Genomic DNA, 16610 nt, shown 5'->3' with positions numbered 1-16610 from the left:
CCCATTGGCCACCTGGTAAAGGTTTAATGTATTTGGCAAAGCCTATAAAGCCCCCAATAGTGTGGACTACAGTGCTACTACTAGTCACCGTTGTAGCTCTGACCCTTTGGGCTTCTCGTCATTCTCTCTCCTACCTTGAAGGCCTTTGGATATGCCCCCAAGACTAGTTCTCCTTCAGCTCATCTTTCGTTTTGAGCTCAACTGGAACATTCTCAGAGAAGTATTCTCTTGCCTCTGAAAATCAGGTCAAATATCCCTTTTTATGGTGATAAAAGATACTTTATCACCTCTTTTAAAACTCTTACCAAAAATCACAAGCAAAAAAAAAGGGGGGGGGGGAATATTGTATTAACATTTGCTACATTTCTAAATGATGTCCTAACTAAAAGCTATACATTTATCTTGAAATAGATTATATTTTTAACCAAGACAAGTTATCTCTGAAAGAAGACCTGTCCCAATTCTATTTCTAATTCTTGTTAAATGTGGCAACCAGGAGTACTCACATCTAGCAGGTACACAAAGGCAATGGTTTCAAACTTTTCTATCTTAAGAAACTTTATACCCACAAAAATGATTGAAGAGTACAAAGAGCTTGTATTTATGTGGCTTTATATTTATTTGCCCTATAAGTAAGAACTGAGGACTTTAAAAAATATTTAGTTGTCAAGTAGTTTAAGATATCAATATAAACCCATTACATATTCACATAACATTTTCATAGTAAAACTATATTTTCCCCAAAGTATCATTGTGAATTTAATGTCTGTCCTAATTAAAAAACAAACAAACAAAACACAGTTGGATTTTCATGTCTGCTTCTGCTTCCAACCTATCGCGATGCACGGGTCATAAAAGTTCTAGAAAGCTTCATTGTATATCCATGAGAGATTATAGTAAAAAGACAAATATTGTCTTAGAATTATTATGAAAAGTGTACTAACCTAGCAGATTCTCTAATTCAGTCCCTGAACCACACTTTGAGAAGGGTCTAACTGGTAAAGCTAAGTATGGGCATAAACAAAGGCTGATAAAAGAGGCAGAGAAATAAATCAAGTTAGTGTAGTAGTTCATGCAAGACCAGTTAATCCAATCTGAATTAGTAATTCAAAGAAAGTGATATGACAGTCATCTGTGACAGAAATGCAGACAGTATATGGAGAGTGTGTTTTAAGTAGAAAGAAATCTTTTTCATAAAAATTGAAAAAAGGTTTATTGAAATTTGATTTATGTCATAAGTATTCAGTTAAATGTAAAGTTCCGTGCCTTTTAATAAGTTTATAAAGTTGTGTAACCATCAGTTACCCAGTTCTAGAACATTGTCTTTTTCTTTACAATGTTTTGTAATTCCCAGTGAACAGCTCTACACTTCTTTTGTTAAATGTATTACTGAATATTTTTTTAATGCTGTTGTGAATGTAATTGTTTTCTTCATCTGTAGTTGGTTGTATATTGATTTCATATTCATAGTTTTGTGCCTTATTGCACTGGATAGAAGCTCCAGTTCAATGTTGAATAGAAGGGGTAAGAATGGACAAGCATTGTCTTTGGTCTTTAAGTTTGATGATAGTTGCAAGTTTTATGTAGAAGTTTCCTTCTATTCCTAGTTTGTGGAGAGCTTGATGATGTATGGTTTTTGTATTTCATCAAATGCTTTTCCTACATCTATTGAGATAATCATATAGCTTTCTACTTTATTCCAGGGGTCAGCAACATTTTCTAGAAAGGGCGATATAATAAATATTTTTTGGTTTTGTGAGTTATATGACCTCTCTTGCAATCAGTCAACTCTATTGTAGAATGAAAACAATATAAACAACCTGGGACATGATTATGCTTCAATAAAACTTACAAAAACAAAAGGCATGTCATATTTGGCCTATAGACTGTAGTTTGCTGACCCCTGCTTTGTCTATTAATGTTTATTACATTAATTTATATTCAGATGTTAGCTAACCTGAATTCCTGGATAAACTCCACTTAGTCATGATGTATAATCCTTTCTATACATTACTGTATCCAATTGCTATTCCCTTAAGAATTTTAGCATTTATAGTGATGAAGGATATTGGTCTATAGTTTCTTGTGCTATCTTTGTCTACATCTTTGGTATCAGAGTAAAATGAGCTTGAAAATGTTCTTTTCTATTTTTGAAAGGGTTGTGTTTGATTAGTATTATTAATACCTTAAATGTTGATATAATTCACCATTAAAGAAAGTCATCTGGACATGGGCTTTCCTTTGTAGAAATATTAAAAAAAAATTTTTTATTGATTTCAGAGAGGAAGGGAGAGGAAAAGAGATATAGAAGCATCAATGATGAAAGGGAATCACCAATTGACTGCCTCCTGCATGCCCCCTACTGGGGATGGCGCCCACAACCCGGGCATGTGCCCCTGACTGGAATCAAGCCATGACCTCCTGGTTCATAGGTCAATGCTCAACCACTGAGCCATGCTGGCCAGACGAGAAAAAAATTTTAATATCTAAATTAACTAATTTAATGTCTTTATTTGATAAAGGTCTATTCAGATTTTATATTTCTCTTTCAGCCAGTTTTATCATTTATGTCTATGAATTTTCCCATTTCAACAAAGTCGTCAAATTGTTGGCATGAGGTTGTTCATAATATTTCTTTATATTCCTTTTAATTTCAGTAGGCTTCAAGTGTTTCCTCTTTCATTCCTAATTTTGGCAATTTGTATCATTTCTCTCTTTTTCTTGTCATTTTACTAAAATTTCATCAACTGTATAGATCTTTAAAAAAAAAAATCAGTTTCCCTGATTTTCCTAATTGTTTTGCTGGTTTTTAAAAATTGACTTCTGCTATGGTCTTTTAACTTCAATTAGGAAATAATTTTTCCCAAGCAAATTTTTACTCAAAAATTACTAGATTTTCTTTTACCTTTGATTTCTATTGCTTAGAAATGAGTAACAATATAAGTTATATAGAAAATCAGTTCGCATGCCAGATTTCACTTTTATATGGACACGAAGAGGGGAAAAATGATTTTAAATTCCTTCCTTAATAAACCAGTCTAGCCACTGATGGAAAAAAAGGAAATATATTTGTCTGTTTAATTTTGCTACCAACTTATGGCCTGTTCAGCACCAAATTATTATGGGGTGCTCAATGTGTAGCCCTATAAATAACTCCTAGTTAGTTGTGGTGAATGTGACTCTGTCTCTGTATCAATAATAATATCTACATTTTTTCCGAAACCTCTTAATAACTTCCTTGCCTTTTCTAAAAAGGATTTTAAAGCTTTTTGTGATTTAGGACCTGAAAACATTTTATGGCTACCAAATTCTTTGTTTTTCTTTATTCTTCATCTTTCTCTTCCTTTTAATCAGCACTGCATATCTGAAATATTGAAGTAGATTCTCAGTTGTCTAGCTGCCTCCAGGTTTTCTTCACTTTCAGTTACCCTTCACACTATAGCCAGATTAATTTTATATCTCTTGGTGGGTGTTCACATGTCCCTCAATATACCTTGTATATATTACTCATGTTCCTGAATTTATCCAAAATGTCAATTTCATCTCATCTATATGAATAGCTCTTTGATCCAGCTTAAACCCGATGCACAAGATGTTGAGTGGGATTTTTCCTCATGTTTTGAAATTATATCTAACACCCCAAACTGAGAACATAAGATGTGAAGTAGCCCACTTCTAAGTTCAAAGAGCCCCATAAGTTTGAGTCAGCTGCGCCCTGAAAGACTTGTTTAAAAAACCAGAACTGGATCTGCTATCTAAATCACCTTCCTACTCCAAGTTGATTCAGGCAGGAATAGGACTGAGCTGTAGAAAGTTGCCTGCATTGGGGGAGCACAGTGTTCTTGACTAACATTTTGCTAACTGGAAAGTTAGGGATTCTGGCCAAGATTCTTTTCTTTTTTCTGTTTTAATCCCCATACGCGGATATTTTTTCCCCATTGATTTTCAGAGAGAGGGAAAGACAGAGAAATACCAACGTGAGAGAAACACATCAATTGGTTGCCTCCTGCACAAGTCCCGATCAGGGCCTGTGCTGGGGAGGAGCCTGCAACCAAGTACATGTCCTTGACAGGAATTGAACCTGGGGCCTTACAGTCCACAGGCCGATGCTCTATCCATTGAGTCAAACCAGCCAGAGCTGGCCAAAATTCTTTATGAGAATTGCTAACCAGAAAGAAAGGAGAACACGAGAGAGCAGTTACGGAGAAAAATGAAGTTATTTACTTTTACCCCAATGAATTGAAACTTCTAAAGAGCCAATTTCATAAACAAAAAAGGAATTTATTGTCAAATCTCTCAAGTAATATTATTTGATTGCTCCATGTGCTAGGCACTGTTCTAGGCACAGGGGATACAGCTTTGAAAAATATTAAGTGAGGTTCCTGCCCTCCTGGAACTTGTAGGAGTCTAGGAGTAGTGCTGGCTCCAGGACAATGCTCAGTGTCATCAGAAATATTTTTCTGAATCTCTCAGATTTTTTTTTTCCTTGCATAGCCCAAATCTTCCCTCTTGAAGGCAATGTGGCCACTGGTGTAGTAATTCTAATAGAAGAGAGCCTTTTCCCCAGTCTTGCAGAGTGCCAGAATAGCTCATTGACCTGGCTTGGATCAGGTGCCTATCTCTGAACTGGACTGGCCAGATCTCATTAATTGGGAGGCCACCGTTGTTTGTGCAAGGTTTCAATGCAAAAATGATAGAGCAGGGACTGAAATCCAGTGCAGGGCATACTTACCAATTCTTTGGCTGGTGCATGACTTTGCCTGTGGGAGAAGGGCGCCTTTTTATGATTCACAGTGAGACACACAGTGGTCTTGGTCATGTGCTTGGAGCACAGGTGAGATGAGTTTATCCCACATAAACCAAATGATCTGAGAGTTGGGAAAGGACAGTTGGGGTGCCATTGCCAGAAGTCAGAAAAGGGATGCTGGGCAGGCAATACTACAACTTCAAAACCATGCCAGAATTAGGCACTCCATTCCTGGAAGCAATACTGTATATTACTTCCAGCCAGAAATTTGATTAAAGTGATTTAGAGTGGGGAGGGAGATTTTAGAGTCAAATTATTCCCTCTTCTTATCCCTTGCACCATTAATTTCATTTACGTAATGCAGCTCTTAGTACAAATGAAATGAGTCAGCATAAGGGCAAATTGAAATATGACTTCCATACCCAAAATACTTACTTTTCTTTCTGTCAGCCTCAGTGGGTAAGTGATCTCCTAAGTAACAGAAATTAAAAAAAAAAAAAAATAGAGGCCAATTTCCAGGTAGGTCATAAATATCTGTTGTATATGGGATCTTTTTATTTTTAATTATAAAATACATATAACATACAGTTTACCATCTTAACAATTTTAATTGTACAGTAAAGTAAATTCATATTGTTGTGCAAGCAATATCTAGAACTCTTCTTCATCTTTTTCTAAATTGAAATTCTACACCCATTAAACAACAATTCACCCTTCCTCACTACCTTTACCCACTAGCAACCATCATTCTACTTTCTTGGTGAGTTTGACTACTATAAGTACTTCATTGAGTATCCAGAATCATACAGTATTTGTCGTCTTGTGACAAGCAAAGTTACTCCCTCCCTGGCCCCAGCACAGGCCAGGCTTATTGCTAAAGGGACTTGGAGTGGGAGGCCCTGGGTCTGCTCTTTTACTCTGCCCGCACTCCAACAACTTGGAATGGAGGTGGAAGACGTCGTCTGGTTCTGAAGTCATCCCCCTCTTTTCAGGGATTAATTCCTGTTCCATTGAGGGGTGGACTGGAGTGTAAGGGAGGCAGAGTCCTCCTTATGTAATTGGCCTTCCACCTGGTGGTGGAACAACATTCTCTTCCTGCTTTGACATGGTGCATGTTGTGTTGAGGCCATTCTTAGCATGAGCTGATCCTTCTTGATCCCTTGAAGAGGAGTAGCTCCTTTTGGCTCTTCCAACTCTGTCTCAAAACCCTCTTCAGGAGGGGTGACTTCATAGGCAGCTCCTGGCTTCTGCCTCCCCTTGTAACCTGTGAGCTCCTTTTTATGGAACTAATGGTGATGAACTTTTCCAGGCCTCAAAGGCTGTGGAAAACTGCCGTGAGGTATCTATCTTTTGCTCACACATCACATTGCTTCTCCTTCTCATCTACTGGCTTAGACTGCTCCAGAAACCTCCAAGTGTGATGTAGTCTCTATATTCACATACACCCCAAACTTGAAGGAGAGAGGAAGATGACGCCTATCAGGATCTTCCAGTGACTCTCTCTCCCTTCTACAGTGGCAGCACCAGGAAACTGCAGCTTCCCAACTGGCAAGTGAGGAAGCAGTCCTCCCTTCCTGCCTGCTCTTGGAGGCTCTCCCAACCTGTCACTACTTGTCCTGGGGGCAGAGTGTGTGCTGAAGATGGTGGAAGACATATATGGGGAGGGAAGGAAGTAATCCTGTTGCTTTGAGACACACACACACACACACACACACACACACACACACACACACACTATAGGCCCAATGCATGAAATTCCTGCAAGGGGCTCAGCCCTCACAGCACCGGCTGCCTCGGCTGGTCCTTGCAGCCCCTGGAAGCCCTGGCTTCGCCTGGAAGGTCATCCTGAAGGACGTCTGGAAGGTTGTTTGGCTGTTAGGTTTAATTAGCATATTATGCTTTTATTATAGATTTTATTTATATGTAATATGTACTCATCTAGATCATCTATATATATATTTTTCCCTGGATGGATATACAAGAAACTAGTAAAAGTAATTGCCTAAAAAGTAGGGAGTTAGGAATTAGCAAGAGACTTTTCATTATGCTAGTATATCATTTTATATTGTCTGAATAATTTTCTTGAGGATAAAAACAATGTAAGTAACAAATTCAAAAATCATAAAATCATAAAACAAAATACAAATAATAGAGTTTAATTGTCACTATTTTTAATTACAATTTTGTGTGTTCCCTGTGTAAACATACAAAGAGAAAAGAGACTGGAAGGAAGCTCCACACTTTGCCATGGAAAGGAAAGATAGTATTAATTTTCCTAATTATATTTTGCTGTATATTTCACATTTTCTAAACAAATGCTAATTAGAAAGAAATCACAACTTTAAACTTAGATGGAAATTTTTATAAACTTCGTCAGAGTGATTTGCTGTAGGATGGGAGAAAAGCCAGCAATGCTAGGTCATGCAAAGGGAAGGCTGAAACTCTCCTTCCAGGCCCGGAAGTGGTTTGAGAACTACAAGGAGAGGCGAGAAAGATGCCGACCTCCACTGGGGCTAGAGCGGCCACAAAAAAAAAGACAGGACTTCCGGGGCGGGGCTCTCTGGTTTTCCTACCCTCCGCGTGGGGCGTGGAGGCGGGAATGTGGACTACTTGTAACGTGAAGGTTCGCGATTGCTTGGCTTCCACTTCCCTCATTCTGAAACGGTGTCTGAAATTGGGGGCGACCATGGCAAAGAGCAAGTTTGAGTACGTGCGGGACTTCGAGGCTGACGACACCTGCCTGCCCCAGTGCTGGGTGGTGGTGCGGCTGGACGGCAGGAATTTCCACCGGTGAGTGAGCTCAGCTCGGCCGCGCGGCCCGTGGGCGCTTCCGGGTAAATCCTACCCCAGCCATCGCGGGCGCCGGCTCATTGTTACCGAGGTAACGCGGCAGCCAATGAGCTCGCGGCATTGAGCATCATTCTATGTGCTGGCTAAGGCGCGCTTGGAAGCAAGCTGTCTGGGTAATTCAGTGGGACTGGGTGCTCCCTGATTAGAAGCCGGGCTGGGTTTTATGCGAGCATAGACCTGTTCGTAAGGACCTTGTGGGAAAAGTGGCACTCCCGGGCACAGTACTTTGGCTCTTCAGCCAGTTGCCCAACCATTTTGTTAGGAGTGCTGACTGTCCAGAGGCCCATTTAGGCCTTGCTGTGGGCGACTCTTACAGTGTGTTCATTCACTGTCAGTAACAGGCCACATGGTCTAGGCTCAGGAGGAAATAAAGTCAGAAAAAAGGCAGTAATATAACAAATCAATTTTTTAAAGTGCTATTTTAATAATGATTATTATAACTAACATTTATTGAACACTTCTAGGGAGCCAGGCATAATTACATTTGTTATCTTCCCCTAATCATCAGGGCAATTCTATAAAGTAATGACTGTATAATAAAATACTATGCAAATGAACTGAAAAGTGGAACAACTGGTGGAATGACCAGTTCCTATGATGTGCACTGACCACCAGGGAGCAGATGCTCAACACAGAAGCTACCCCCAGCCTGCAGGCCCCAGGCCAGCTAACGGGAGTGCCAGCGGGGACCCCCAATTACCCTCCTGGTTGCCCCACAGAGGGAGGAGACCAGTGGCCAGGGGAGGGTGGGGCTAGTGAGCAGGCAAGGCGGGTGCCAGCCTGCCAGTTGCTCCACAAATCGGCCCTGATCACCAGCCAGGCCAACAGATCCTACCAATGCATGAATTTTGTGCACTGAGCCTCTAGTTTTATAGAAGAGGTAATTGAGGCTTAGCAGTTATGTCCATTTTTCTCGTTTAGTTAGGACAAGAAAAACCTGAAACCTTAAGGGAATTGATTTGGTTGTGGCTACTGAAGTGTTTGGACTCACAGTACTATTTCAGTACCTTCCTCTTTGAACAGCTTCTTTGATCCTTAGTGTTAATGACAAGCTCTCTTACATTCATGTCCCTCCCCCCTCTTTTCTTTCTTTTATGAAGATTTTCTGAGAAGCACAGCTTTGCAAAACCTAATGACATTCGTGCTCTCCACCTAATGACCAAATGTGCCCAGACTGTAATGGAAGAACTGGAGGATATTGTGATTGCATATGGACAGAGTGATGAATACAGCTTTGTGTTCAAGCGGAAAAGCAATTGGTTTAAAAGAAGAGCCAGGTAATTACATAGCCCAGTTTCATCAGAATATTTCTTATCAGCATCTGGTTTCTGCTTTTCTTAAACACAGACTCACAGACCACAATATGTCCGCAGTATTTGCAATTGCAAAATGTTTGTATGTTTCTGTGTGGATTGTTGTACTTCCATCTGATATCTGAGCATTCCATATCCCTCTTCATCTGATTCTTTCCACTCTTATTCCCCATCACTTTATCTTCTAGACTGATTTGGCATTGGACATTTAAGACTAGAAAAATAGACCATGGAATATAATATTAGTGATTCATAGGTTGGCTTTAGTCAGTAACAGACACTTATACAGGCATTGCAGTATTGCTTAAACCTTTAATGAAGGAGAAGTCAGTACAAAATAGACAAACCTCATATTTGAGTATTTTGATACTCTTAAAGGAAACAAATCATAATAAATTGGTATGTTTTTAAAACAATGGTTCCACTCCTTTCAAGATTTAAAAAAATACCTCTTGAACCACAAATTTACATTACATCCTACAGGGGGAAAAAAATTATTAATTAACTACTTAAAGAACTAGAAGGAGAGGCAGGCTACATTTCATATAGGTAACTGAAATATTAAAGTAGTTTTTCTTTATCTCTACGTTTGCTGGCCAGTTTGTGTAATCTCTCTGTTACACCCACAGGCCCTATCACAGTGTTGAGTTAACGTCATGTATTTTCTCTTTTCTTGCTCCACCCACTGTGCCTTATACTTGCAAGTAAGTTCATGACTCATGTGGCCTCCCAGTTCGCCTCCAGCTACGTGTTTTATTGGCGGGATTACTTTGAAGACCAGCCCCTTCTGTATCCCCCAGGCTTTGATGGAAGAGTTGTGGTGTATCCTAACAACCAGACCTTAAAGGACTACCTCAGTTGGCGGCAAGCAGATTGTAAGTGAAAGGAATTAAGCAGATGTAATTAAACCACCGACTCCATACTTTGGAGGTGGTGGGTGATCTGGTATAGGTTTGGCTCACATGCATTTTGTTTGGAATGAAATATTTCAAAAAACATTTTTTTAGCATGTTTTTAATTGACTTTTTAGAGAGAGAGGAAGGTCCAGAGAATGAGAGAGAGAGGAAGAGAAATATCAATCGGTTGCTTCCCATATGCACCTGGACCAGGGGCTGAACCCACAACCTGAGCATGTGCTCTGACAGGGAATCGAACTGGTGACCTTTTGGTGGACAGGACAATGCTCAATTAACTGAGCCACACCAGCCAGGACTCAAAAAATTTTAAATTAGTTTAAAGTAATTGAGAAATTGGGAGATTACTTGTCAATACCCCCAATTTCCAGCTTTTTTGCTTTTTTTAAATCAGAAGATCTGTCATTACTAAGTCTGTGTTCCTACATAGTAGCGAACAGAACCTGTGCAATGCTCCCTTTACACACACACACACACACACACACACACACGCGCGCACGCGCGTGCCAACATGTCATAGTCTACCATTCCCTGTTCCCCGGGGTAGGGAAGGGGTGACCTACTCAGTGGGTTTGAGTTGTGACTCCTGCCTTACATGACTATGATGAAATGTTCGTGAGACTTTTTTTCATTTTGTGTATCTTGATTTTGTCAGAACTGGAAAAGAGGTAGGAATAATGTGAATCACTTAACTGAGAGTATTCCTAAGCTTGGTGCACAAGTTAACAGATGTGTATAAAGCATAACTGAAATGACAGAATAAAAAACTGTTAGGAAATAAGTCTGTTTCTGGTTGCCTTCTTCCCCCCATGTTTCCTGTGTATGATTTTGGGCAGGTCACTAAATATCTCTGAGATTTCTTTACTTTAAAGAGGAGAGAGGTGGGGTTCTATGTTTAAAGCTGAATAAAGATTATATATGTATAAACAGTGCTACTTTGTTCTCCTTACAGGTCATATCAATAATCTTTATAACACAGTTTTCTGGGCACTTGTACAGCAGTCTGGACTAACACCAGCACAAGCTCAAGAGAGATTACAGGTATGGAGATCTTACTGAATTAATGCTTAATGGCACAGTTTTCTGTGGGCTCTCCCATGATATTTTGCATTCTTTTCCAGCTCTCTACAGCTTTGTTTTGAGAGCATATAAAAAATCACATTAGTAGCAAGTCTGTTGCTTGCTGGCTGGGTCTGTGACGCTGCTACTTCTCTCTGAGCCTCAGTGTCCTCAGCTGGAAAATGGGGTCAGTGACATTGGGTCTGCATTCCCACATGGCAGTGCTTGGCTGGAACTGAGTATTGGCTGCCCTGTCTCAACAGGGCATGTGCTCTTTCTGTCAGTCCCATCTGGCCTGTTGCATATTAGCCGTTCCCTGCTGGGCACCTGTAGTTTCTCAGGTAAAGAGAAACTAGGCTTCAGGAGTCAGATAATCACACTTAGATCAGTCTTTTGTTTAAGTTTATCCTCTCTGCCTAGTTTTTTATAGGTAAAATAGGCAAAGTGATAGTTCCTACCTCATAGGTTTACGTTGAGAATTAAGTGGCATGACGCATGTAAAACATAGGATAACACAAAGCACACTGTAAGTACTTAATAAACACTAGCTTTTATTATTAGCTGACAGTGCTGCTTGTAGGATGATTAACACTGAAATGAGATGATGTGTTATAACAACTCAATACAATGCCTAGTACTTCATAATTATTCATGGTTATTACTAACGATGATGGAGATTTACATATAGCAGTAAGGAATATGAAAAGTCTATCTACTTTGGAAGAGCCAACGTTAGGTTTTGGTTCTAGATGGATAAGAGCAAACTATAGTCTTGGGCAATTTATATAAACTTTCTAAGCTTCAGAGTTCTCATCTCTAAAATGGAGATGGTTTTCAGGTCAAATAAAAATGTATACATACTGGTAAAGTATCTAGTACAGAATAGGTGGTCTCACTATCAATTTCTGTCACCCCCATCACATTCATGACTTGTGAAGCCATTGTTTGCTACAGAAGAGAATTTGTTCTTACATTCAATATTATTTGGGATTAATTTCAGGGAGATAGCATAGTGGTTAGCAGAAGAGAAATTTATGAATTTACACGCCTGAAGACTTGAAATTATGCAAAATTTTTAGTATCAAAATATGTTTGCTAAAACACTTTCACTTGATTTGTTTGTGGAGGTTTAGGTAGAGGGTGGACTGGTAAGGTTAGGGGAGAAATAAGACATTCAAAGCTTTGTATATTTTGTTTTTATTTTCTCAGGGGACTCTTGCAGCAGACAAGAATGAGATTTTGTTTTCTGAATTCAACATCAACTACAATAGTGAACCGCTGATGTATAGGAAAGGGACCGTGTTGATATGGCAAAAGGTAATGCTGTTATTTCCCGAGAAAAAAATGGAGGTCAGGAAAGAAGAGAGTCTGTGCCCATCCCAAGTGTATCTTGCCTGCTACCAGTGTGCTGGTGTGACTGCAGTTGCTAACAAGAATTAGATCCTTTCCAAAACGAGATGCTAGAGGTTCCTATTTCAATGCTGCTTCTTGTTGTCAGTCCATGCTCCTGTATTAATTTGTCAGTGATTTTGAATCTCTCCTGTAAGTAGAAACACAGAATTTTAGAAATGTTACACTTATTTTTCTGTGTCATAAGCTCTCCTCATATAAAGTAAAACCCTGTTAAAGTGTTATAGTATAGGTATGAGGATTTTTGCATTCATACAATATTTAAAAGAGTACGTTCTCCCACACTGGATAAGACCATTAAATGATTCATCCATCCTGTGACAACTGCAATATGAGGCCCTAAGAAATGTTGATATTAGGATTCTGACACTTGCAGAATATTCATGAGATTCCCCAGGCATTCATACACCTTCATATTCTGTAATGAGTGTACACTTACCTAAATCCTTAATTATACCAATATTTTCTCTCATACCAGCTCCTGGGCATAATGACTTCTCTAAGTTTATTTCCTACCATCCAAAGTAGTTTTTCTGAAATGTTTTTATGTATTAAGGGGAACCTTGAAAGCTAGTCATTCCATTAGCAACTTCAGCTCTTTTATTAGTATTTTTAAAGTACATTTAATCTTTGGCACAGACTTAGATATTTTCTATTGCAGGTGGGAGAGCAAAAATACCACTAATTCTATAGTTTTTGCTAACAAGGAACAAGAAATCTCCTTTATTCCTAAGATGTTCTTTTAGAACATAGCAAAATGATTTTAAAAGTATTTTTAAAAATATATATTTTATTGATTTTTTTCAGAGAGGAAGGGAGAGAATTAGAGCTAAAAACATCAATCAGCTGCCTCCTGCACACTGGGGATGTGCCCACAACCAAGGTACATGCCCTAGACCGGAATCGAACCTGGGACCCTTCAGTCCTCAGGCTGATCCACTGAGCCAAACCGGTTTTGGCTAAAAGTATTTTTAATTGTAAAGAAATTCATGTACAGATATGTGTGTATGGTCTGATAAATGTCTCATATTTTTTACTATATAAAGTAAAAAAATAAACCTCCCTTACATCTCCCCCTTCTCTCCCAAATCCACTCTTAAGTTAACAATGTCAATATTTTAACTTAACCTGTAGGTGGATGAAGTCACGACAAAAGAAGTTAAACTGCCAGCAGAAATGGAAGGGAAAAAGATGGCAGTGACCCGAACCAGGACTAAGCCCGTGCCCTTGCACTGTGATATCATTGGGGATGCTTTCTGGAAGGAACACTCAGAGATCCTAGATGAAGACAGCTGACCCTTTGCTTTCTGTCCTGCTATGCTTAACTATGGAAGGCCCTCCAAGTCTTCTGGCGTTGGGTGGCCCAAGCATTCCTACCACCCAGAACAGTGTCCCAGGGGTGACATGACTGGTTGGGAGGGGAACAGGGAAGGAAGGCATGGGTGGGGTGAGGTATCTTGTTCTGCTTTAAGTTGAATACCTTTTTTAGCAATGTTGGAACATGGTTCCTTTGGTAGAGTGCATTTTTAAAAAAATTGTGATATTTTTATAAAGTGAGTATTATTTTATGCCTTATAGAATGGATCATTTTTAGGTTGTGGCATTAAGTTTTAAAAAGCCTGCCAAACTCTTTTCACCCAAGATGGAAGATGAGCCCAAAGATTATTTTTGTGCACCTATTCCTTACTAGAGAATTCAGTGACCTTAAATCTCACCTTTCCCACCCATCTACTTGCATTCATCTTTGGCAGACCTGGAGATAAATATATTATAGCTTGATGCCTGCAGTATGATTATGAATTCAAGAATTCCAGGGAAAGCTCAAGGCTCTGTGTCAGTCTCCAAGTTGGCATCCTTGGCTGAATAAATGAGTAGACTGGATGTTCTTCTTAATCATTTATAGATTGATTTTGTAGAGTTAATTAGCATGATCATTGTCTTGCCAGAGGCATTTGCAAGACTAATGATCACTTTCTAAGAATCCTATATAATAAAAGCCTAATATGCAAATTGTCCCCTCTACCAGGAGTTTGACCAGGGGGCAGGGCTGACTAGCCAACCACCCTCAGCCCCTCCCCCCAGGCCTTGTCAGGCAGCTGTTTCTAATTTCATGCACTAGTTATGTACGTATTTGAGAGAAAGAATGTGTGAGAGTGAGTGAACAAAGGAGAAACATTCACTCCATGTTCTTAGATTCTTAAAAGTCACCTTGTCACCTGTTGGACTATCTGAAAAAGATTCTCAGGTAGCCTCTGTATAATCAGAACAGTGACATTTAAGTTGGAGAGCAGAGGGGTCAACACTCTGGGGTTACAGGTGGCCGGTGTCAAAGTCCTAATAGCTCCACCTGCTGATGGCCAGTAGCGATGGGTTGGGTGAGGTGCAGAGAGCTGCAGTTATAATTTCATGTTGCCAAGCTCTTGGCCTCTGAAAAGGGGACGTAGTGGGGACAGGTGGTGGAACTCACATAGCCTCTTGTCCTCATTTCATATTTTAAAGAAAGTCATTTGGCTCTACTAAGAATTAGGAGGCAGCTCATATCTCTGCCTAGTCACGCACTGCAGAATTTATAACCAAGAAGAAAATGTATTTTTGAGTGACAGCTGGTCTCATCCCTCACCAATTGATACCCCATCTGTCGATGCCATGTTTCCCCTTCCTGTTCTCCAGAAGAACAGGAGATGTTTAGTAATTGATAAAATCTCCTTGAGAATAAAAATAAAGTTTCAACTCCCTTGGCCTAAATTTTCATTTATTTTTCTCATACAAATGCAGTGTATGAATCCAAATTTTGTATGTGTTTATGTATCTAAGCCAGAATACATATACCTGTCATCACAGTAGTAGTTTACAGACTTATGGATGCAAAAATTTACTTGAAATGCTTGTTTAAAATGCTGATTCCATATCACCTACCTTCCCTTCACCCCAAAAATTTGGGGTTCAGTAATCTGGTTTATAATCCCAAAAGCTTTTGGCGTCTGTGGTCATTGATATGCTGCATTTTGGGCCACAGGTATACTATGACAGGCCAAACAAAGCAATAAGATGATGTAGCTCTTAGCTACATTTTAAATCATATCAAAATAAACATATAGGCATTAAAATATAAGTTTTAAAGACAAAACCATCTGAAGAAGTGCTATGTAATACTGCAAAGGCTATCACTTGATTTTGTAACAAGGTAAAGGAGACAAGCATTTGTTCCTTGAATTGTCAGCAGTTTGCAGATTTGAGATTTTTGTTTTGGCACACGGTTTTGAGCAAATGAATATACTAGGTTTAATACTCATGCTATAACTAAGTCTATAGTGCTATTACATAGAAGCTCCATGCTTGATGGGTGTTGTATGCCTCCCAATGTACATTGCAGTTTTATATTCATTTTCATCTTGCTAAGAGAATAGTGTTCTCTTGGGCTTCCTTTCAAATCTAAAGAAAAAAAAAAAGCTGGTATAGAGTTAATACTGATAGCTTCGAGGACTAGTGGCAGTTAGATTTTTGTGGCATGTAGGTGACTGGAATATCTTTACTGGATGAGGGAATAATTAATACCTGGGCCTTTCATGCAGACTCATTTTAATATCAAAAAATGTTTTGTAGAGCAGAGGTGATAAAGTACAACCAATCTTGTAAATCCTCCATCATCCTTGTTTACAAGAGCAGGATCATTTCCTCCAATTGCTTAGCAGTGTTCAGAAAATCAGTAATATTGTATAATGAATTTTCTTAAGGTTCCTGGTGTTGGTGCAAATTGCTTTTTGAATAGGATATAGGAAATGTAAGACGGATCTATCCACTGTAAATTACTCCACTGTGCACTTAACCAATATTAGCTAACATTCATAGAGCATTTATTATGCACTCTGTCTTCATTCTTAGGACAATTCTAGGACGTAGGTAATATTTCTGTTATGTTTCAGATGAGAATATAAAGATCCAGAAAAGCTAAGTATTTGAGTCAAGGTAGGCCAACCACCAGTGGTACTCAGCATGAAAGCAAAATTGCGACATTCCTTGCCCTCTACCCGCCAGCTCATGAGAGCAGAGAAACGTCTGGGAGTTTGGTAACACCCTGGTTCGGGGCTCGAACCCCGGGAATCTGGAGTGTTAACAAACATCCTAGATAATGATATAGATGGGGAGATTGCATTAAAGCAGGTTAACTTGTCACCCGCCTGCTGAGGCCCTGAGGGGGCGGGGCCGGCCCTGGCTGAGGCGCCCCGCCCCCAGCGAAGCAGACCACGGACAGGTGCGCCCCCCGGCGGCCGCGCCGGCGCAGTGCGGCCCCGCCCCGCGGCTGCGCAGTGCCGCCCT

At 39.6% G+C, this 16610-nt stretch overlaps 1 protein-coding gene across 3 annotated transcripts; it reads left to right on the top strand.

Moving 5' to 3' along the window:
* Nucleotides 1–7296: 7296 nt before the first annotated feature.
* Nucleotides 7297–15026, top strand: THG1L (tRNA-histidine guanylyltransferase 1 like). Of its 3 annotated transcripts, XM_036424970.2 has the most exons (6): nucleotides 7299–7537; nucleotides 8698–8874; nucleotides 9616–9785; nucleotides 10777–10865; nucleotides 12093–12200; nucleotides 13428–15026. In XM_036424970.2, exons 1-6 carry the CDS (start codon nucleotides 7347–7349, stop codon nucleotides 13587–13589), a joined length of 897 nt encoding a protein of 298 aa, XP_036280863.1. In that variant the 5' UTR covers nucleotides 7299–7346; the 3' UTR covers nucleotides 13590–15026. The 3 variants fall into 3 exon arrangements, with proteins under 3 accessions (XP_036280864.1, XP_036280863.1, XP_036280865.1); XM_036424971.2 differs by lacking the exon at nucleotides 12093–12200 and having other exon boundaries at nucleotides 7297–7537; XM_036424972.2 differs by lacking the exon at nucleotides 7299–7537 and having other exon boundaries at nucleotides 8808–8874; nucleotides 9711–9785.
* The last annotated feature ends 1584 nt before the right edge of the window (nucleotides 15027–16610 follow it).

This window comes from Pipistrellus kuhlii, unplaced genomic scaffold (assembly GCF_014108245.1).
Source record: "Pipistrellus kuhlii isolate mPipKuh1 unplaced genomic scaffold, mPipKuh1.p scaffold_m20_p_8, whole genome shotgun sequence".
Lineage (NCBI taxonomy): Eukaryota > Metazoa > Chordata > Mammalia > Chiroptera > Vespertilionidae > Pipistrellus > Pipistrellus kuhlii.
Note: the sequence above shows the minus strand (reverse complement) of the source record. Positions and strands in the feature narration are given on the sequence as shown.